General features: G+C 37.8%; 1 protein-coding gene across 1 annotated transcript; it reads left to right on the forward strand.

Annotated features, from left to right (window-relative positions):
• The first annotated feature begins 7,513 nt into the window (after positions 1 to 7,513).
• Positions 7,514 to 21,313, forward strand: LOC139718970 (pyruvate dehydrogenase E1 component subunit alpha, mitochondrial-like). The gene is made up of 9 exons (XM_071630414.1): positions 7,514 to 7,744; positions 9,582 to 9,647; positions 10,194 to 10,367; positions 11,751 to 11,877; positions 12,973 to 13,064; positions 13,665 to 13,913; positions 14,857 to 14,928; positions 19,571 to 19,747; positions 21,152 to 21,313. Exons 1-9 carry the CDS (start codon positions 7,691 to 7,693, stop codon positions 21,311 to 21,313), a joined length of 1,173 nt encoding a protein of 390 aa, XP_071486515.1. The 5' UTR covers positions 7,514 to 7,690.
• Positions 21,314 to 23,900: the final 2,587 nt, after the last annotated feature.

A 23,900-nucleotide genomic window follows, 5' to 3' on the forward strand; every position in this document is an offset into this window, starting at 1 on the left:
GCGTGCTGCCACAAATTGAAAAAAAAAGAAAGAAAGAAGAAGATCAAGTATATAGTATAGTGATCAGTGAAAATTCTCCAAGGCAACTTGAAATGTCTTCTTGCTGCGATGATAAAGCTCAGGTAAAAGGTCGGGGAGGCGAAACGAAATAACGGCTGGCAAGACATGCAATGTGTCTCTATAATGGAATCTCGACTCTGATTTCATCCACCATTTAACGACGCGCGTATCGTAACTGTGAAAGCTCAAATCGGGCAGGAATGAGCTGGGAAGTTCCTGATCTTGTCTAGCAACAATAATTAAATTCTTCGTGTATATAGGTCATTTGACGTTAAGCTATAACCGAAGATTAGCGTGGAAGTACGTAGGGCATAAAGGGAAATATGGTTCATCTGGAGGAAACACGTTAGGAATGGTGGGCTTTATAGCAGAATCGAAGACACAACAGTTAGTCTATTATGGAAACAGAAGTTTCCGATGTTTTTGATATCGAGAAGTCCAAAGATTAAGCGATATATAATCTTTTTATTACCGTCTCGAGACAGATCCTATCGTTGTTAACCATGTTTGCCCATCTAGTACGTCGGGTCTTATCTTTAACCATGCAGTATAGAAAGGAGCAAACCCTTCATCTATGAATGGGCTTGTTAATTTACGTTAAGTGTCCTGTTGTTGTTGTTGTTTTTTTGGCAAATGAATTCGAATGCTGCTTACTTTATGAGCATATGATAATGGAGCAGGCTATCTTCATCAAACTTTGACGCCCACTTTTATAATGCACTCTGAGACCGCTGTAAAGGTTGTTTACCAAATGGACGCTGAACGGTGTTCCATCAGTGTCCTAATTAACATCATCGGAAGGCACAGTTTCATTTTAAATCTCGTAGCCCTTCATAGGCCTCTGTTTAGTTTTATTCCCAATGATACCACAAGTAATCCCGTATTTCTTTGCCCTAGATAACGAACGAGATGCTATATCTCGGAAAAGTATGCATAATAATGAATAAACATATTACAGTTAAAAAAGAAAAGAAAAAAAATGCATGCACGGTTATTCAAATTCATGAAATGAATCGATGTAGGGCAATTTGTCAATCAGTTGCCATGCACGGTTAGTTTTAAAGGACAAGTCCACCTTCATATACACAAGGATTGAGAGAATGCAGCAATATTAGTAGAACACATCAGTGAAAGTTTGAGGAAAATTGGACAATCCGTTCAAAATTTATGAATATTTTAAGTATCTGCGCAGTCACTGCTGGAAGAGAAGACTACTACAGTGTATAGTCACATGCGTACAACTATATAAGGAAAATAAAAAGAGAATTTCACAAAACTTTACTTTTTGAATAAAGCGCACATTTCTTCGACTTGTTACTGACGTATGTTAAGGGTAATATTATTCCCCCTGCCTTCTGAAAAAGAGAAGTCGAGTGTTCTTTTGTTATGCGATAAAAATGGAAATATGTTGAATTTTCTTTATTCTTTCTTTATATCGTTGTACTCATGTGACATCACAAGCTATAGTAGTCTTTTCATCCAGCCATGACTGAGCAGAAACTTCAAAAATTCCTAACTTTTTAACGGAATGTCCGATTTTGCTCAAACTCTCACTGATGTGTTCTACTAATATTGCTGCAATCACTCAACTCACATGTCTATGAAGGTGAACTTGTCCTCTGTTTCACTTTTTTTCACACGTCCATGTCATGAAAGCAGGAAAGAGCCCTCTATCGAATGGAGAGAGATGTTGCAAGCGCGTACGCGATAAGATTAATCATAAATGCGCTGAATACAGTGATAACCTATTCCAACTTCCAGATCGAAGAAAAGAAACAAACAAAATAATACAAAATAATACAAAGAAAACAAAGAAAGACTATAATTATGATCATACGTAAGCAGAGAATGGTGCATCACCTGAAAAAAATCACGTTAGTACAGCACTAAAGCGTGTAGCATGTATTCATGACAGTCGCTGATGGCATGCACTCTGCAGAATATAATTATTATACAGTGCCCTCATATTGACCAGCTGTAAAATATGTCAGATAACATAAAGACAAGCAAGCCAATTAACAAACATTCATTTATTCATTCATGTTATTTACGTATTTCATACTAGTCTTTCAATTATGTGTTTGATGAGACTCACAACATTTTCAAGTTTTGATATAAAAGTTATATAGATCGCATCATCCACAGGCCGAATTGCAGCACTTTTACTGGGCTAAAGTACGACAAAAAAACAACAACAACAACAACAAACAAACAGCAGGCCCTTTTTGGGGGTGAGACGGGTGTATGTATGTGTATAGGCCTACTTGTAAACTCACGATCGATCAAGCCATTAACATATTTTTTAATACTTTTGTGTACATAGTGACAGGGGGTCGTAAATAATAAATGCTTTAATACATTCCTTCTCTTTTTAGATAATGTATGGATGAGGTTGCGAATTATAGGACCTATCAATCTAATGAAAACATCATGCATGGATTTCTTTCACCAATTCTCCTATGCTCACTCGTTCTTCTTTTTTTTTTCTTTCTCTTCTTCTTCTGGTTAAATCTGCCTCCTTCAATAAGCTGCAGATTCCTGCAGACTGTGTTATTTACGTTCTAATACAGTTTATTTACGAATAATATTATTTACAAGCACATAACAAAATAGCAAACCTTAGATGCTAGATCATCAGGCAAGTCATTAATGTTAAACAGAAAAAAGGCAAGGCCCAATTAGATATTATTCTTTTCATTTTACAAAATATAAATTTCATATCTCACAAGCATGATATAGTAACAAAATTCACTTCCAAATTATTAATACATGTACCCCCAAACCAAATAATCTATATTCCATTGTAGATGTTATTTCTAACCCAGTGTAAACATTGATCCATTCTCTTACTTCAACCCACAATCTATCAACATATTGACACTCACCCAAAAATGTATTAAAGTCTCAGCATACACATTGCAAACATAACGTTCTTTTCTTTCAACTAGACCAATTCTATTCAACATAATATTATTTCGTATATAAGATTCTATTAACTATTAATTCAAACTGAAACCACCGTAAATTAACATCCGCCGTGCTCTTGAACGGGACCAACGAAAAAGATTGCCATTAATTTTGTTTTCCTCAAGTTGTATTAATTGCTGCCATTTTAAAAATCCTTTAAATTTTATGCATGTAGGTGCTTATCTTATTTTCTAACAAAACAGCATAAATGTTTATGTGAACATCCTTTATGATGTTTAATAACCAAATTTAAAATGTCAGGAATAATTAGTTAACAAAACTTTTCCATGTTACTCATCACAACCTGCTTTTTTAACCGCTTGCCACATTGCAAAATAATCTTAAAAATTAACATCACCATCATATTTCCTCTTAAAAGCAGTAAATGATAATAAATTTCCTTTTTCCATCCAACAAATCATTAACAGAACGAATTATTCCTTTTTTATACCACATTCGTTTAAAAACCAACACATTCCCTGCAAAAAGCATATTATTTTTCCACATAAGGTTGCACTGGAAATAATTACAATAAACCGAAAGTAAATCACCATGAGCTGCGAATACTTTTTTCCAAGAAGGATTACAGATATGTGAGATTTGTTCAAGTAAGAAAAAAAAAATCATTTCCAAGGCTCATATCTAATTGATGTTTCTGGGGTAAAGTATACTCAGTAATTTTTCTGACCCTTTATCCGATATAGTAAATAACAATCGCCTATCCTAATTCATGATATTTTCAATGCTGTAACCAGTGCGTAAATATTTATCGTTCATGCGCTCCTTCTTGTGTACGTGTGATGTCTGAGACATTTGAATTCTGTTTATCTTATCCAGCTTCCTTTCCCATATAAAACTATAAAACAATAAATATCTCATTCAAAAAGTCACCTTTATAAATAATTCAATTTTAAAAACAACAATGACTTGATTATCAAATCTACCAAGCACCGTTAAAGAGCGTTTATGCCAAGAGTTCATTTGTTTCCTAATCACTTCCATTTTTTTTCATGATAATTACACTGAACAGTTCTCTCTAAATCAACAAAGAAATGTATACCCAAATATACTTAAAACCTCCTTCATAAACCCACTGAAGATTCCAGTCAGGCAACATTTTATCTTCTTTCACAAGTTCTTGCATTTCCCTATCCATATAAGTGTTGTTTTGTTTTCCTTGATTTTTAAACCAGCGGTACAGATCTATCAACAATATTTATCGCTACAAATAAATCCTTTTCTTTACCATTAAATGTCAATAGTGTATCATCTGCATATTGAGCAATGGAAACACATAATATTATATATTATTTTTTTATCCCTTTAAATGAATAGGTCGGGAAATCATCAAATTTAATACTTCACGTACTACATAACAAAAATATATAAGGAGAAGAGGGTCGCCTTGCTTGACACCTTTCTATCCTGAATCTCTCAGAAAAAAAGAAATAATCTTAGCAGACGAAAAAGAATCAGCATACAAAATATCTATCCAAGAAATTATTGAGGGACCAAAATTGAAAAATGACATTACTTTTGTTAATGAAGGCGTAAGAGATTGAATCAAAAGCTTTTTTTCAAAATCAATCAACGAAAACAATGCTGAAATATCCTTGACATCTAGATCTGTGAATAAAATAAAATTATATAAACGACGGGGATTCTCTCAGATAAATCTCCATGATAAAAATTATCCTTTTTGATTTTCACTTATCACAAACGGCGAAACCTTTTAAATTCGATTCACGATCCATCCAGACGCTGATTTATAAGGCCAAGTAAAAAAAGAAAGTAGTTTCTCGTCCGGGTTTTTTGAGCAAGGCGATGAGGGAGGTCCTTACTATTTGATATCTTACTATTTTTTCGAGGATTGTCAAAATGAAAGTAATATGTGTTTCTCGTCCGGTAATTCTGAGAAAAGTAACGAGAGAGGGCTTTACTATTTTCTATATCCAATTTATGAAATGAAATATCACTCTGTTAAGTGGTAGCTGTGTTATGAAAAACCAGGTCCCAAGTGTATGTCTTGCCTGCACTCTCAAACATTTTCAAACAAATAGATATATGTACCATACTTGAAATGAAACTTCATGCATGCAGAAATACATTTGCTTTTTCTTTCCATTACAGATGTCAAGGGAAAATGACCATCTTAATACTGGTATTTAGTGTTGTAATGGCATTTCTGATACCAGTGTACTTGCAATTCTGATGCATTGTGCTATTAATTGAAACAGGTATAAAACATGTCTTTCAACAAATGTACGACTGAAATGAATTCCATGATATTCAAAACACTGCTTTATTTATTATTGTGTTTGTGACATTTTGTGTCCACACAGCTGGTATAGTGTATGTATATATGCATTTCTTCACAGTAGTGTTGTAGCACATTCAACTGGAAACTGGCTTGTACAATTGCAGATGGATGTCAAAATGATACGATTTATGGCATTATAGCATTAAACAAAGATGTTTCTTCATGTTCTAAAAAGACATTTGATAATCACTCATCATTTGGATGACGATTGTACAAGTGGAAACTCGATATAACGAGATGGTCGGGTACGAGTCGTGTTCCTCGTTTTAGCCGATATCTCGTTATATCAGTAGGCATAAAAGAAGGCATAACATAACATAAAGACATTAATTTGCACACGTGGGACTACCCATCATCTTTCAATCAATACTGATAACTTGCTAATGTGTGTGAGGTAATTACTCACCTTTATGGGGAAGAAGATGTTTTTTCGCCAATGAAATCCGATATCAAGAATGTTTTTCTTATTAATTGTAGAATAGATGTTTGAATTTGTAAATCTACATAGCTTGCGATTGTGTGAAGATCGTCTGTGGATTGGTATGTGGTTATGGTATGGGTGTTGTGTGTGGAAAGCTTGAATATGGTCTGCACAATGCTGTGTGTGTGTGTGACACATTCTGTATGTACATGACTGCATGTGTGTGTGTAGATGGGGAATTCCCTACGTAGAAAGCCAATCACAGCATCAGATTGCCTCACACTTGCTAAATGTCATGATGATGTCATGTATACGGCCGTCCCACCACATTTTCTGCATGTATCAGTGCGCGCACACACACACACACACATACACGTACAACACGCGGTGCTAGCTGTAGAGTGAACTGTCATGAAGAAAATGTGTGTGTACAAGACAGTTTTTGGCGCATCGAGCTTTACAATCTCGGACCGTGATAGCACAGGCGAAGTTAAGCTTTACCCGAAGACATTTTGCTTTACCTCGCTATATCAGGTTTGATTGGCTATGTTTTTCTTTGTTTGAAAATCACAAAATTTATCTCGTTATAGCAGTTATTTCGTTATAGCCAATCTCGCTATAAGAGTAGCATTTTACATGGACTTGTGTGGAAGGAAATTTGGGACCGGGAAAATTTCCTCGTAATAACCGATATCTCGTTATAGCAGTGTTCGTTTTATATACCGAGCTTCCCCTGCCCTGTATACCACACTACAGATGTTACGATTCACGGCCGTGTCCGTGAATTTACGTCGTAAAGAAAAGTATCCCGCAGAAATACGATACAAACCAGAATCCGTGGAAAAGTTATTTATTTTGTAGATACACCCATTTTATAACTCCACATTTGCTGGAAAAGCGCACTCATTTTCTCTTCAAAATACATCGCCATCAGATGCAACGTTACAGAGCAGAGTGTACGGGCCTCTACACATTCGAATGTGTTCATGCGTGCGATGGCCTGGGGACCCGATTTGGACAGCTAGCAAGTTACAGACACGGCCGAAAAAATAGTAAATATCAAAAAAGTCGATGCGGCAACTGAAAATCGATGCGGGCGGGGAGCGGGCTGGGACGAGAATTATGAATTTCTTGGTATTTTCAGCGCCATTTTGAAAATAGTAAATAGTAAAAAAATCGATGCGGCGGCCAAAATCGATGCGCGCGAGGACGAGAAACTGGTTTCTTTTTTTACTTGGCCTAAACTACATTCGACAAAGAAATTGTGGCCAATTTTTTCAAATAATACTTATCTTTATCTTCTTAAGGGATCAAAGTTAAAACGCCTAATTTTTGTAAAAAAAAAAAAGAAAAAGAAAAAAAAAAGATATTTCCTGAAAATACATGATTCAATAATCCTAACACTAAAAATCTCAAATCTCCCCAAAATACTCTTAAAATTGTGTGTGTGTGTGTGTTTTTTTTTTTGTTTGTTTTTTTGTTATTGTTGGTGTATTAAATAGGTCAACGTACTTGGACGGGAAGAATCAGCAATCTTCTTTCTGTTTGTTTTTTTTCGGCAGCAACAACAACGACAGGAGAAGAAGAAAATGACAGCTTCTCGATGTCATCGCGTCATGCGTAAATGCGTGTGACTCTGGACCTCATTTGTGTCAAAGGTCAGCGTGACGTACAGTACCCTACGAGCGAGCGATAGCGAGCTACCTCGCTATTGGAATCTGTACTAGTTACACGATAGAAAACTCTGTAGCCCCTTCGCCGTATATTTGTGTTTGTTCTACGTACTTGGTGGCTTCCAGTCTACTTTGTTGTCGCAGCATGCATCGTCGTAGCACTCAATAGCTAAATTTTAGCTCTGTGTGTGATCAGGGATTGCAGATAGAAGATATTATACTGCGCAAGATAAATAAAGGGATTTCAAGATGTTGTCCAATGTTGCGAGGCGGTTAGGGATAACCACCACGCAGAATTTCCCGGTGAGTTTACGTAGATTCTTAGTAAGTTTACTAATACATGATTAAGAGCTTTGCAAAGCACCATTCCACCAATCTAAAGGCAAAGCTAACGGTAGACTGTTAGAGAATGTTGTCTAACGTTTAAAAGGCCCTAAATTTAAAATGTTACTTCCTCATGTCATTCACCGATTCAGGTATTATTAGTGCCACGTGCAATGCCAATAATTATGGCAATTGTGCTGCCAAAAGTAATGAACCAGTGAAGTAGAATCTAGATCCATTGAAAAGAAAAGACAGTGAGTGAGTTTATCAAATCAAGATTAAAACAATCGAGGGACAGTGCCGTTTCGAGGGAGTGTAAATTTTTTACACAAATGTGTTCAATCAAAATGCGCCTGCTACGATCTCGGGCTAGAGGGGGATCTATACAGCTGTATACTGGGTTACGTGATTGAATTTCTTCAGTCAGATGCCGATGTCCAACCAACATTAAATTTATATGGGGAAAATGGGCTTCACTCCATTCCAGAACTATGTAAAGCGGTACCGGTACGTAGTATGGCAGGGTACATCCATCAGCACCCTGCATATTATAGGTGTTTGCGTATAGAATGATAAAGTACGCGTGGGATTAAGCGCCATTAACCCATTAGCTATAAAATAATAATGATGAAGACACGAAAAACAAACTAGTTTCTAAACTAAATACTGTTCAGTTACACATCCGCTTAGTAAATTACAAACATGACGCATGACTATGAAATTCACATATATTTATACCTATAACTATAACGGAGGAAGGGGTGCTGATGTCAAGGTACTTTTTTGAGCCGCGCAAAGAAAATGCATCGCACACACTGAAATGGCGTTATTTCACTACGGAGATTCAGAACCAATAGGATGGTCACGATATACGAAACTGCAGTATTTATGTCATATTTGAGGCAAAACTTAGGCAAATTTGTTTGATACTTTTGAAATAAACAAGCTGCAGACCTTCAGGGTGATAATAGGTGGTACCCTTAATCATACATTGCACCAGTTAGAACCTGGTGTGAAATTAAATTACACTCTTGTGAACTCTGGTGAACCAATTTCTGTCATTCATGGTCGTTCCTGTTGTGTATACAATGTTACTGTAAAAGTGGTCATTTTCACAGGCAATGGGAGCTGTTTTCAATGCGCTTGAGTCATGCTTTATGTTTTGCCATCAACCTTAGAGCTACGAATATACCGCTTACAATACACTCGTGAGAAGATTGTGATACGCTCTATAACCACCACGCTCTCGCTACGGAAGTTTTGGACATGTTCAAAACTGGGTGATTACCATGGCGATGGTGGTGACCCTTCACACTTCTAAAATGCTCAAGATACAATTAAAAAAATTTGAAGCAATCAAGCCACGATATGCCGCGCTTTGTTGATTTTTTAGGATCCTGTAGCGGAGTCACTGTCTAGTGAGATCAGGGTATTGCAGCGCCGCAGGACTCTCCATCCTTATGAAGGTAGATAGTCATTAACTTCCCAAGTCATGAAAAGAAACAAATCATAAATCTAACTTGCATTCTATCTTCAAAACAACAGAACCTAGAGGGGAGCTAGGGCCTTCAAGTTCATGTTCTTCACTTCTTGTTCATGTTCAACTAATTAGCCAAGTGCTGTGATGACTTCTCATTGTAGTCATAGATAGGGCAAACCAAAAGGAGAAATGGACATTAAGTTCCTCATCAGTAAATATGCACCAAATTAAGTAAAACTACAGTTTGACATTGTTTGATTATAGTGAAGTGACTAGACTGGCCTATAGATAATAGTTGTTGATAATCCTGTTGTGTTATGTGTTTGATTTATACAGAGGGTGGCTGTGATTACAAGCACTGCCAGCAGGCAGCTCAACACAGAAGTACAGCTGACCACAAATGTAAGTCAAAGATAGACCACCTATTCCCATGGGATCAATATTATTATGAACAAAAAGGACAACCATTAGATTCTAAAGCAAAAAGAGCCTCATTTCCATCAGAAAGAAGAGCATGTCATGCTTTAAATGTGTTGTCAATACAAATTGTCAGCCATTGTTCCACATGTTTTGTGTTTGATATCCCTGTACAGACCTCCCAACCATGCTGAATTGGGAGGAAAGAATCTAAATTTTGACCATTCCCAGCTCTTGTTTCAACAGGAGTTTCCTATTTTTCTGGATAATTTTACAGCACACTCCTATGGGAACTGCTCTTTCTTTCCTACTTTTGAGCCAAATCATCCCTACTTTTCAGTCAGAAAGGCTGGGAGGTCTGCCTGTACCAAATCAGAAGTATGGTTTGTATCCTCTCAGTCAAATCTCTAAACTTCTGTGACAAATATAATTTGGCATTTGTCAGGCTGTTGAGGCATTTAGTTTTATCCAAAGGGTTATAAATAAAGTGAAATATCAAATCACCTACATGTAGTTTAACACATTTGCCAGGATTTCAAGCTCCACAAGTTGGAAGATGGTCCGCGTACCACCAGCATGCTGAGCAAGGATGAGGCGCTGGACTACTACCACAAGATGCAGACCATCCGACGGATGGAGACTGCTGCCGCCACCCTCTACAAGTCCAAGGAGATCAGAGGATTTTGTCATCTCTACTCTGGGCAGGTCAGATTGTTGTGACGAGGCGAGGAACCTCTAATGAAATATGAAAGATCATGTAATTCGAAGAAGAATACAACATTTTTGATGAAAATTGGTCATGAAATGGCTAAGATATATATATACATAACAAAGTGATCCTAATAAAAGATGAGACCCACCTTTTATTAAGATCGCTTTGTTTTACTTTGTTTTTTAATATCTCAGCCAACTCAAAACCGATTTTCATCAAACGAATTTTGAATTCCTCTTAGAATGCAAAAACTTAAAAGTGCAATCTTCAGCTCCACCAATACTGTACCATCCCTATGAATTGGGTTGAAATTGTCAAAGTCATTTAGATTGAGATATAAATCTTGGTATGAATTTATACCTTGTCGAGGCTTAAAGGGGAAGGCTGGTAACTGATCATTGGGAATCAGTGGAAATGCTGGGAGATGATTGTTCCAATCCTTATGGGATTCATTCAAGAGTTCATTGTATATCTATTGTTGTGTGAAAATGATTTGCTTCAGAACGGTCTCATATTCAAGTAATGTGCAGATTAATGCTCCGTCACTGACCAGGGACGCTAACCTGGAAGCATTAAACTGCACATTACTTGAATATGAGACCATTCTGAAGCAAATCATTTTCACACAACAATAGATATACAATGAACTCTTGAATGAATCCCATAAGGATTGGAACAATCATCTGCCAGCATTTCCACTGATTCCCACTGATCAGTTACTAGCCTTCCCCTTTAATCTGGTTAATTTGTTTTCCAAGTGCTACTTAGTGTGTCGATGGCATATGCTCAATTATGAGACTAATACATCACTGTTGAAAGGAGGCACAATACTTTCAAACACTTTCATTATCAGACTTTCGTTGAAAAGTATGTGAGTGACGATCTACAGTGCACAGAAATTCTGTGATGATGAGAACATGGTAAGCACAGCAAAGCAGTAAAGCCAAATCAACATACAACGTAGCATGCATGGTTGTGGCTGCTTCCTTTGGTATATTGTTAACCTGACGAAATATGAATTACCCGTAGCCATATGACCTCATGTGGGGGGGGGGGGGGGGGGGGGGGTGAGGGGAGGGATGGGGATACTATACATCTATTTCATAGAATGTTCAGCAACAGTTTGAGGCATATACAATGTACCAGACATTGGTAGGCATTTGTTTTAAATCTTAAGGAATTTCTCAGTAACGGGGCATTCAATCAATTCATCAGAATTATATCATAAATGTTGAATGGATGGACATGACTATCAAAGAAGACAATTCAAACACCATTTTTTATGGGTTAAATTACTATCAAAGCTATCCTCTTCTGTAGCAGTTCCTCATAAATGACTGCCAAGCTGACCATTGGCTATTTCTGTGTTGATTCAGGAAGCATGTGCAGTGGGCATAGATGCCATGCTGAGTCCGGACGACGCGGTCATCACAGCCTACCGGGCTCACGGCTGGGCGCACCTCAGGGGAGTCTCCCTCCATGGCGTGCTGGCCGAACTGACCGGTGAGTTGACCACAACCTGCTCGCAGAGGATAACTTCAACCCACTTAAACACAGAAGAGTAATGTTAATTGAATTCAATTCAGGTCATTTTGCAATTACGGTAAGTCCCAGTAATTGCAGATCTCACAGCAATGACTTGTAGTTCTTCAGATTTAAAGGCCGCGGAAGGTATTTTAGGGTGGGGGGGCCTGTGGGCCAATGGGGAGGGGCCAAAGGTCACTGATTTTTCCCTTTTTGCTGCCAAAATGAGCTACCATTTGTGTACAGTGATAAGAAAAAGCCCTGCAGAAAACATGCAATATGAATTAGCTGCATTCATAGTATTTCACCTGTTTACTGTCTACTTTCTACATGACATAGCAAGTTCATTCTTTGTTTCACGATACGCACTGGTCATATGCTGGCTGTCAACATCATTTCAAACTTGTCCAGAGCGTAGAAAAAGATATATTTCTCATTTCCTGACATGCCATAGTTCCAAACAAATTGATGATATGCATTCAAAATCTATTGATCATTAAATACACCCAAGAGATGTAACAAAAAAAAGTGTCTTTTCTCAGAAAGATCATTATGTTCTGGAAGTCTGGTTACATGTAAACCACCCTCTTCAGAGAATTAGGTCCCAAGCTGAGGAGACGGGCACACTTCAAATGCTATTTTAGAACAGTTGGCAGTTAAATGTGTAGTTAGTCACATATGAAGGTTTGATTGTAGTGTCTTATAAAGAGTTTCTCTTGGATGAGAATTTGTTGACTACCTGCGTGAATTTTCGAACATGCCCTTGTCACATGCAGCCCATAATTGATCATAATGTATGCACCAGTGCCATGAGACAGCCCCATGAGATATCTGCTCAATCCATTGATGTACCTTACCACAGTTAAGAAAAAAAAAGAGAAGAAAACAAAAACAATAAACTTGTCAGCTAACAAACAAAGGTATGCCTACATTTTGAATCTTTGCTGGTCCAAGCCATTTTTTTTTTTTTCAGCAGTGTGTTCGAATGGATTTGATTCATACAATTTTCTTCCTTTGATATATCATAGTAGTACCTACATGGCCTGATCATCTGTGTGTATTGGCATATTACAGGAAGGCGGACAGGCTGTGCCAAGGGGAAAGGTGGCTCGATGCACATGTACTGCAAGAACTTTTATGGAGGCAATGGCATCGTTGGAGCCCAGGTGAGTCAGTCGTTTGATGCGATTCATGTTGTACTCATTAGAAATACATTGTCAAGGCTGTTACTTTTCGTAACAGAGAATGATAATGAGAATGATAAGGGCATTCAGTTGCCACTAAAGCCATAATGTTTGAGGCAACTTCAGGCTCTTATCATTCTCACCCGTCGATATTTTCTTGCAGGTTGACTACAATCCATCTCATATCAATAGACTTGAATGTGTTCTATGATGTTATTACGGCATTACCCTGATGGAAATCTGAAACCATGGTGTTTGTTTTCAAGCCCATTGGAGCAATGATGCATATTACTGCCACGCACACAGTATTTTAAATTGAGCATAATCAGCTGCTAGTCAGTAATACTCTGAAGGAATTAGTATGAGACCATCTTTTTGGGTGCAATGTTTTTGCTCACCAAATAGTGCTAGTGTTGACTGCAGTAGACCACACTTTTTAGTTTGCTGGCTTTTCCAACTAGTCCTCTCCATAGTGGCATTATGACTTGAAAATGTTTACAAAAAAAAAAAAAAGTACATAGATGATGGGAAATAGTGACACATTTCAAGATGTCAGGTGTGGTTCCTATCACTAACCAACAGGTACCACTCGGCGCTGGCATTGCTATGGCACTGAAGTACATGGACACCCAGAACGTGTGTGTGGCGCTGTACGGTGACGGTGCCGCCAACCAAGGGCAGGTCTTTGAGACCTACAACATCGCCAAGCTCTGGGACCTGCCCTGCATCTTTGTGTGCGAGAACAACAAGTACGGCATGGGCACTGCCGTCGAGCGTTCCGCGGCCTCCACAGACTACTACACCAGGGGGGACTACGTGCCTGGCATCTGGGTGAGTGTTCACACCTTGGGGGGAGGGGAGCAGGCTTTTTTTCTTCCTTTATTGGTTATTTTCTTTTAGCTTTCCTTTCTTTTTCTGTATACATGTACTTTGATTCCAAGCTGTCCACTTTTTCCAATGAAATAAGTTTGTCATTTGTAGTTGTATAGTCTTTGTATTTTCATGTATTTTATGTTGAATGAAAATAAACTGAACTGAAATAAATGCATACAATGTGTGTTTCTGTATGTGTGCTGACTTGTACATAGGTAAACAGAGATAGATATGAAAAATGAATGGATAGATGAAGATATAGATAAATGGAAGATGTATGTATGATGTATGTCATTAAAAAAATAACATGAGTCACATTGTAAACTAGGCACGTTTGACAGAGAGAACAAGGAATACTCCTGCCTGCAACATCTTTATGCATTCCTTGAAGGTATAAAGCTCTTGTGAAATGTGGGAAATGTAGCACCACTTGATGAAAGAACAGAATAAGGAAACTACAAAGTTGTATCCAAGTTCACAGTGTATAATGTTTGAATGCACACTCTCATGTACTGTACACTAGATCATGTGATGTGAATCATCATCAGAATAACTAGCATAGATGTGAGTAGGTGAAACTACCGCAGTAAAAGCATCATATCAATACAGTGAAACTCCATTAAAGTAAGCTCACTTACAACAAAGTATTACTTTTAACAAGGTGATGTTAAGCAGTCCCAATTTTCCACTGCTGTATTTAGCTGGTCTCTCTTCTAGTATGTTTGCAATGGAGTAAAATCGGCAGCCATATTCACCCCATTATAACAGGATTTCCCTGTAGTAACTGAAATGTGCAACACACTTTCTGAGTCCTTTTCTGAGGTAGACCTGTAAAGGTTGTGATCTTAAATTATGTAGATTAGGATGCTGAATTTTCTCTTTTCCCCCATACGTGGCACAGGTCGATGGAATGGATGTCGTGGCTGTCCGGGAGGCGACTCGCTTTGCCAAGGACTACTGCATATCGGGGAAGGTAATCAACTTCGAATTTTGTATTGAATTTCAACTAGTATCCAGTAAATACACTCCAGATTTAAAAAAAAAAATAATAAAAATGAAATATTTTTCAATCAATTATGTGTCAAGTTAATATAGACAAGAAATATTTCTTTATGTGAATGTATTAGTGTGATAACAGTAATGGGCTCCAATTTCCAAGTTAGCCTCTTCTGTTCTGCCAGAGGGCCTTACAAGTATAATCAATCAGGGTATTAAAGTACCATTCAGTGGCCGGTCGAAAACTGGTGCCGAAAAATCGAATATTGCGTGGAAATCCCGTCGCCCGTCGCCTATTCCAACGGAAAAATGGATAAAATATCAATATCCTATTTTCAACTGAAAATGGAACACAGGATAATGGATTTGCTCTTAAATTCTGTTTTTCGCGTTTCATTATAATGAAATGTCAAAAAATGACTCAAAATCCTATTGTCTGAATATTTCAAAAAATAGGAAATGGAAAACAGGATATCGGTTCGATTATTCGTTTTTCCATTTTCCATTTGCAACGAGCGACGGAATATTGAAGACCGCCCTCAACGGCCACTTTATTTCGACACATAAATCGGTGGTAGCTGTTCGGTATTATTCAGCGTCTAGAAGAAGAAGACTATGCCTTGGCTACGATAATATACGCACCTCATCAAACTAGATCAACTATCCAGCAGGCACAACAATCATGGCGTGTAGCTCTATGTAGCGACGTGCTCTGCTGCGAAACGACAAGTTTGTAGAGACTTCCGACCGTAGTTATGCGATGTTTCCATCTACTGAAAACCTTTTTCTTCTCCGACTGAAACTGAGATGAACTAAGAAAATAGTTTTAGATGAAATCCTCGAATTTCAACAACTTCACCAATCATAATGTCGGTGAAAACCGTGAGAAAGGAGTTGCGTTTCCGTTGTCACTGTACCCAGTGCCGTATATACGGCACTGACTGTACCAGGACAACAGGGAGAATAGTACCAATCATAGCTTTTCTGGGGGGGGGGGGGGATTGAACTGGTAAATCTCATTTCCAAACCTATTCAGCAATTCTATATAATTATAGAGACTCTGTTTTGAATTTGTTTATTATTTATGACCAGAACATTGCGCTACATACTTTGTTCTAAGTTTTTTTTCTTATTATGCAAACATCTAGGATTAGTCTGACAAATTTATAATCATATTCTACACAATGGATACACCAAGTTAAATCCTCTGTTGGTTATGATTCACCTCTTTTCTCACCGCATGTTTCTTTAGCTGCCCCTTATACTTTTCATGCTTCTCTTTGAAAATCAGCCCTAAGTTTAGCTGAAAGGGCAATTTCTTCCCATGAGTGGAAAACGAATAAATAAATAAAAGATAATAAAGAGGAAAACTGTCTTTCTTTGATATGCGCGCTTGTGAGTTGTCTCGAATTCATTGTTGGACATGTATCTTTGATTGAATCAGTTAATATTGTCTATAAAAGGTGCCTTATTAACGGTATGTTATCATAATTTTCTGTCATGACCAGTCAGGTGGACAGTCCATAAAACAAAATAGAGTGTATAGTCTCATGGTCCACCTGGTGGTTACTTCTGGACATACACCATCACATGAAATTGAAATGAAATGATCACATAGAAAAGCAAGAAAAGAAGGGGCACCTGAAGAACTTAATGGTGAGAAAAATGATGAATCACAACCAACAGAGGGTTTCATTTGGTGTATGTTTTGTGTATAAATTTGTGAATCTAATCTTAGATGTTTGCACATAATAAGAAAAAATACAGGTGAACATAAAACGAAGTTATTATTGTTATCATTATTATCATTATTTATTCAACATTTGCAATACAATACAAGTGATAACAGATAAACAAACAAAGCAAACAAATTACTTTAAGGATACAAGATGTCAGGTTTTCCCTGATGGTGAGCTTCCCTATGTTGCCGGGTTGGAAAAAAGCAATCAAACTCAACTGAAGGAAGCACGTCAGGAAGTACTTGAAGACACACACATAAAAAATAATATAGTAGATAATAATACAAATAATTTCAAATTAAGCATGTACACCAGGTGAATTATTGTACATGAAAACTAGAAATATCATTGTGGGGAATGGTATTCGTCCCTCCCCCCCCCCCCCCCCCCCCCATAAAAAAGTCACTCCAGTATACCAAAAAAAAAAGTGTTATCAGAGTACATCTCTGAAAAAAACCCCACAAAAACAAATATAACTGCACTGCAAATTAATAATATATTCTTAGCACCCAAATCCTATCCCATGACCCAAAACCTTTACCCCCATCCCCCCCAAAAAAAAATCACCTTCAGACAACAAATTCACGATACCAAGTATCATCAACATACCCAAACCATTTTAGATACACAATAAAAATAAAAATAAAAAATGATTTCAAAACCTTAGCTTCGTGTATCGTTAACCTGAGGCTCCATGACCCGTTTTCTCTATGAAAATCCTTATGTGGTAATACATACACCACTGTGCAATTAACAATGTATATACGCACCAAAATTCATAAATACTATTGGGTTTTGTGAAGAATGACTAAAAAAACAAACAACCAAAGACAAAAACAGTGAAATACTGGATCAATTATATGTATGTCCTACACATAAAGTCTGAAACCCAGGGACAATAAGGTTGGATCGGAAGCAAAACTAAATATAAATCAATCAATCATAAATCAAAATGTATAAAAAATAATCTTAAATTCAATTCAATTGTACCACGAACTGAAATCCCGTGGTGAATGGTGTTCCCCCCCCCCCAAAAAAAAAAAAAAAAAAAAAAATAGTCTGCGTGTCATAGCAACCAAGAGCAGTCACATAAAGAGTAACAGCAAAAACAAAATCACAATCCTGGTCCTAGCACATTGAAAAGGGAAACGCAACTCCTTTCTCCGTTTTCACCGACATTGTGATTGGAGAAGATGTTGAAATTCGAGGATTTCATCTGAAATTATGTCCTTAGTTCATCTCAGTTTCAGTCGGAGAAGAAAAAGGTTTTCAGTAGATGGAATATGGCATAATTACGGTCGGAAGTCTCTACAAACTTGTCGTTTCGCAGCAGAGCACGTCGCTATACAATTTAGAGCTACACGCCATGTGCCTGATGGATAGTTTGATGAGGTGCGTAGCATATCGTAGCCACGGTATAGTCTTCTTCTTCTAGACGCTGAATAATACGGAACCGCTACCACTGATGTATGTGTCGAAATAAAGTGGCCGTTGAGGGCGGTCTTCAATATCCCGTCGCTCGTTGCAAATGGAAAATGGAAAAACGAATATCGAACCGATATCCTGTTTTTCATTTCCTATTTTTTGAAATGTTCAGAAAATAGGATTTTGAGTCATTTTTTTGACATTTCATTATAATGAAACGCGAAAAACAGAATTTAAGAGCAAATCCATTATCCTGTGTTCCATTTTCAGTTGAAAATAGGATATTGATATTTTATTCATTTTTCCGTTGGAATAGGCGACGGGCGACGGGTTTCCACGCAATATTCGATTTTTCGACACCAGTTTTCGATCGGTCACTGAATGGTACTTTAATACCCTGATTATAATCACCCCTGGCATGCCTAGCAACATTAAGTATCCATTAAGATATACATGTACACCTTGGTAAAGATGGGCAAATCATCTTGTCCATGGCTGAATGCACACTGTGAGACATCCTCTTGGCCCTGAAAAAAAAAAAAGAAGGAAAATGTGGATGAAGGTCCATGAGTGTTTTTTCTCCCAAAGTGTACTGTTCTGTACCATACTCATGCCAGATGAGCGCTGGAATGCTCCCAAAGAGTACCTTACCTTTAATACTGCACTCGTCCAACAGCAGACTCCAAAAGTGTACCATACCGTACCAGAAGTTGGCATGAGAAGAATGCTTGTAATACACACTCCAATGTACATCATATGATTCAAAGATTTGGTATTCTCATACCTCCCAACAATTCTGAATTTTGAGGAAAGAATCTGAACTTTGACCATTCCCAGCTCTCGTTTCAAAAGGAGTTTCCTATTTTTATTGATAATTTTACTACATGCAGTATGCTCCTCGTATGAGAACTGCTCTTTCTTTCCTACTTTTGAGCCAAATCATCCCTATTTTTCAGTCAGAAAGGTTGGGTGGTCTGTATTCTTCATAAGGGATGCCTGTAGAGTATGTAGTGTAAGCATGCGAGGCGCATGACCCCATTGCTACAAAATGCATAGCTCCTCTTTATTCAAGTCCCAAAATAACTTGTGAGGTATGCTATCTCCACAGAATACTTTTAAAAACATTCCCAATCTCGCATGGTGTGGTACGGTATGGTCTTTTTGGCTGTTGAGCACTCGAGCATGGCCTATGACCTTTGGTATTGTAGAAAGTGTACTAAAAACAAACAGAAACATTCTTCACCTGAAACTTACACAAACTCAAGCCAATGATCTTTTTCCTGGCACAATACTTTTGAATTTAAACTGGAGTTTACTGTCTCGTGTAGAAAAAAAACAAAAACAAACTTTCACATGCATTTTATTTGAATCTTGGCTCCTCGAAAAATTTGTAGAAGTTTCATGCATGCAAAATTCTCCGGTTTTATAGTAGTCACTCCCTTTGTTTCCTGCCAGGGCCCTCTTGTGATGGAGGTGGAGACGTACCGTTACCACGGCCACAGCATGAGCGACCCCGGCACCAGCTACCGGACCAGGGAGGAGGTGCAGGAGATCCGGCAGACCCAGGACCCCATCACCAAGCTGAAAGAAACCATCTTGACCAACGAGCTGGCTACAGAGGCTGAACTCAAGGTGAGTTCTCACTTACAAATTATCCCTCTGTAATGATTGTGATCTTTTCTTCTTTTTTTTTTCTTAAGTGAGGTTAGTAGCTTTATTTACAAGACTTTGCCAAGATTAAAGAGCATCGTGATTCTTATTTTGTCATTTTTACCCAATGCCGCACACTGGCACTGATCCGATGTTCCAGGACCAGTAAAAATCCCTGTTGGACCAGTAACTTTTTCATGAAAGGACCAGTAAAAAGTGGAAAAACTGTGTACCTACTGGTCTAACAGACAGGCCGGACCAGTACAAAAAAAAAAAGAAATGGGTTAGTGTGTAACCCTGTTGTAGCTTTCTGGAAAGACTGTTGGGTACATCTACATGAATTTGTCTAATGTTGTCAATTTGTAGTCCCTTTATTATTCTTTGTGTGTGCTTAGAGCAGGAGGCTGGAAAAAGAAAGAAAACGTGTTGCGTAGAGTGTGTTTACTCTGAAATATTTACAGTAAATACTTACAGTAAAATCTAGTTGTAACAAGGTCAGAAATAGCGAAATACCTGATATAACCAGGTAATTTTGCAGGTCCCATTTACATTACCTCTGCCAAGGCAGGAGATTATGTTTTCATTGTAAACGCATTTGAATAAAACTTGCAGGAAAGATTGATAATGACACAAGGAACAGACAATGAACGTTTTGGTCTTTTATTTTTGGGAATTTTCATGCATTTTTGAACGATTTTTTATCTTTTTTGCAGACAGTGTCAATGAACTAGGGGTTCGAGCTGCGCATATTTGAGGTTTGCAAATGTGCACTATAACACATGCTCTGTTCAGGAGAGGCACAGCTGGAAGCTGATGACGTAACAAGAGGCGTCTATTTAGATATTGGGAAACTGGGCAATTTTCAGCATGCATGCATGGGTGGAAATGAGCCACTTGGCGAAGGCCTGCGCTCTCCGAGTGCTTTTGTACAAAATTTAGTTGTTTTTTACAGCTCTTATTTTTATTCCTAATATAACAAGGAAATTTCAGTGGTTCCAAGCAAGCCCATTTTAATATACCATATATTTCCAAAGTATGATATTTTGGGAAATGGGACTTGTCAGACAATTTGGTGCTTGGTTGATTTCACAAGTGAGAACAAAAGTAATGGAATGACAATCAAGTGTTATCCCTTTTCTGAAGAAAGAGTTAGTGAATTTCCACCTTGAATACAGTGTTCACACCATTTGCGTAATTGTAGACAATACATGTAGTTTAAACAGTTTTTTATTTCAGAAAGATAGTCAGTTCACAAAATAAAAAGCGAAGACACTTCGAAAATAATCCTCATAAAGCAGTGCATGCTGTTGTTCATGATAGTTGGTTGATGGTTCTCTTGTTTGATTTCCGCCCCCCCTACCTCCTTCGCCCACCCACCTACTCCAGGCCATCGACACCTCAGTCAGGGCTGCTGTGGACGAAGCCATGACCAAGGCCAAGACCGACCCAGAGCTTCCCGTCTCCGAAACCTTCACCAACATCTATGCCAACACGCATGGCGTGCGGGTGCGCGGCGCCGACGCTTTCTCCTACTACGACTCCCACTGAGAAAATGTCGCCATGGAATTTTCAAATTATTGATATTATTTTATGTCACTGTACGAAATAGAGAAATTGCTTTCTGAGTAATATATTTCAAAGCAAAGAAAAATGAGAGAATCATAAGTAATTCTCTCAAAAGGTGACGGGGCTTGGAGTTGATACACATATTTTGACCTTTGCTGAGCCCGTGCCATACTGTTGTAGAGAAATTCAGGGGATGGGTTACTGCAACTGTGTCTACTAATATTAGTAGCTTTTTGCTCCCGAGAGTGAGGAATTACGACGTAATAATACCCATTTCAGGAACAAAATGTTTGCTACGACATTCTTTGTTGAAATGAAGGAAATTATGTCTGTAGATATTGCAGGTGTCATATTTTACTCTCAAGAAAAGAGATTTAGTAGTGAGATTTACTATTGATATATAAAGATTGAAATGAGAGAGATCAAGAGAGAATGTTCACTTCATGGTACAGCTGTACACTGAGCAAGAAAAAAAGAGGGAAGAATACCAATAGAGATCATAGAATGCAGCTTTCTTTCTATCTACTCTGTCCTTTTGTGCAAAGTTCTATTTTATACCATAAAAATGGGTATGAGTGTTACATATTCAGCTCGGGTGTTAAGGAACTATTTGTATGCACATGTAACAGGGTATTTGCATTATTTCAAACAGTTCATCTTATTTCTCGTACAGCAATCTTTGGTATTGTTGTAGCTAGATAAGTACAGAACAGGACACAGAAACTACAAGGAGTGTATTTCATGGCCATCTACCTAATAATAATAATAATCTACCTGACACAAAACTTACAATAATTGCCTACCAACTGCACTGACAAATATCAAATCATGAAGCAGCTCTCTGAGAGGTAATTTCTGTCGATACACTGTCTGCAGTATCAATTACTGTGGGGAAACTCATTATAACGAGGTCAGATACATGTACATGTGTAGCAAAATACCTGATGTAATGAGGCAATTTGATGATCCCATTCCTTTCGCATTCTCTCGTTCTTTTCCCTGATGTAACGCGATTTCAAGTGTTTCAAGGAAATTTTGCTAGTCCCAAGCCACTTGTTATAACAAGGTTCCCAAGGTATAGTATTATAGACACAAATTCCCCCTGGGGGTAGAAATTAAGGGAATTGATATCAAAATAAATGAAAGTAACATCATCAACAGCTTATGATATCTCATCCACACTCACATTTTACTTGTTTCTTCTGAAAAGATTCTGAAATTCCTTGAAGCTCTGGTCAGAGTCCATCAGATATCTGTAGAGATTGGGTAAATTATTTTGGGGAGGGGGGATTTTGGTTTCTGCTTCTTTTTTGTATCTGCCTCCTTTTCACCAAGTGGTGAATCCTGCAATACTTACAAATTGTGGAGTTTTAATATGAAGGATGAATAATTCAGGAGAATGTGACCTGTAGCAAAAATGAGCACCTAAAAACAATGGCAAATACCTTGTTTTGCCAGATTTCTCACTAATATTAGGATACATAAACGAAGAAATGTTAAGCATTGGGACCTGCAAAACACATTGTTGTAAGAGAATTTGGGGTTCAACATCCAATCTGTTTGTATTGAGGTTTCCCTGTTTAACACGATAGATGTTTTGTTTTGTTGGCTTTTTATTCATAGCATGTAAATTGGTCAATTCTACCCACGACAGCAGTACATGCATGAATTTATTTAAGGAGTGTGCTATTGCCACAATATTTGTCAACATGTGGCTGTCAAATACACCAATTTTTATTGATGGGACTAAACGATGAGTCTTCAGTGTACCCAACACTTCTAGAAACTAAACTTATGATGTTGTGGCATGGTTGTTGAGCCATCCAGCACTGAGGCTGCTTATCTATGGGAAGGAATTAAAGCCTTCAGACAACCAAGAAGAAAGTCTGGTATGCACAAGTGTGAGGGAGCATTCATTTGCCATTCTCAGTGTTTGAAGGGCAAAATGCATTGCTTGTATTCATTACATATTCAGGATACATTATACAACTGTGTATGTACAATGTATTGTGTGACATCACATTGCTGAATATAGCCTATAAAATGTGTGCACCTTGTGATTGACAAGCTACCGGAATGTTGCTGTTATATGGTGGAAAATAGAATAAATATCAGAGATATGTGTGCCAGAATTCTTTCTAGTTTAATATTTTTTTTCTTACTGTATTATGTGTCTTTCCCCTTTGTCCCTTGTGTAATGAACCATGCATATTAGAAAACATTATGCCGTGTTGCTGTGGTTGGATTTTGTAAAGTGGCTCGTACGGAGGTCATACAGTGTGCACACCCATCAAAATCTACCCTCACAACCCCATTTCCTGTTCATACAGGATTGGATATGCATCAGAGTTACATGTGATTAGTTCTTTCTTCCTCGTGTTCCCACTGGGTCTATCTTTCTTTCTTAACTCTCTCTATATATATTATATATCTTTATCATTTCTGTTCATAGTGCCACACCATTATGGATTTAACACAGGCGTATCATTGAATTTGAAGGGGATGGCTAGTAACTGATCAGTGGGAGTCAGTGGCAATGCTGAGGGATGATTGTTCCAATCCTTGTGGG

The sequence above is a fragment of the Diadema antillarum genome, unplaced genomic scaffold (assembly GCF_040938485.1).
Source record: "Diadema antillarum isolate AM-2024a unplaced genomic scaffold, OU_Dant_1.0 scf00000103, whole genome shotgun sequence".
Classification (NCBI taxonomy): domain Eukaryota; kingdom Metazoa; phylum Echinodermata; class Echinoidea; order Diadematoida; family Diadematidae; genus Diadema; species Diadema antillarum.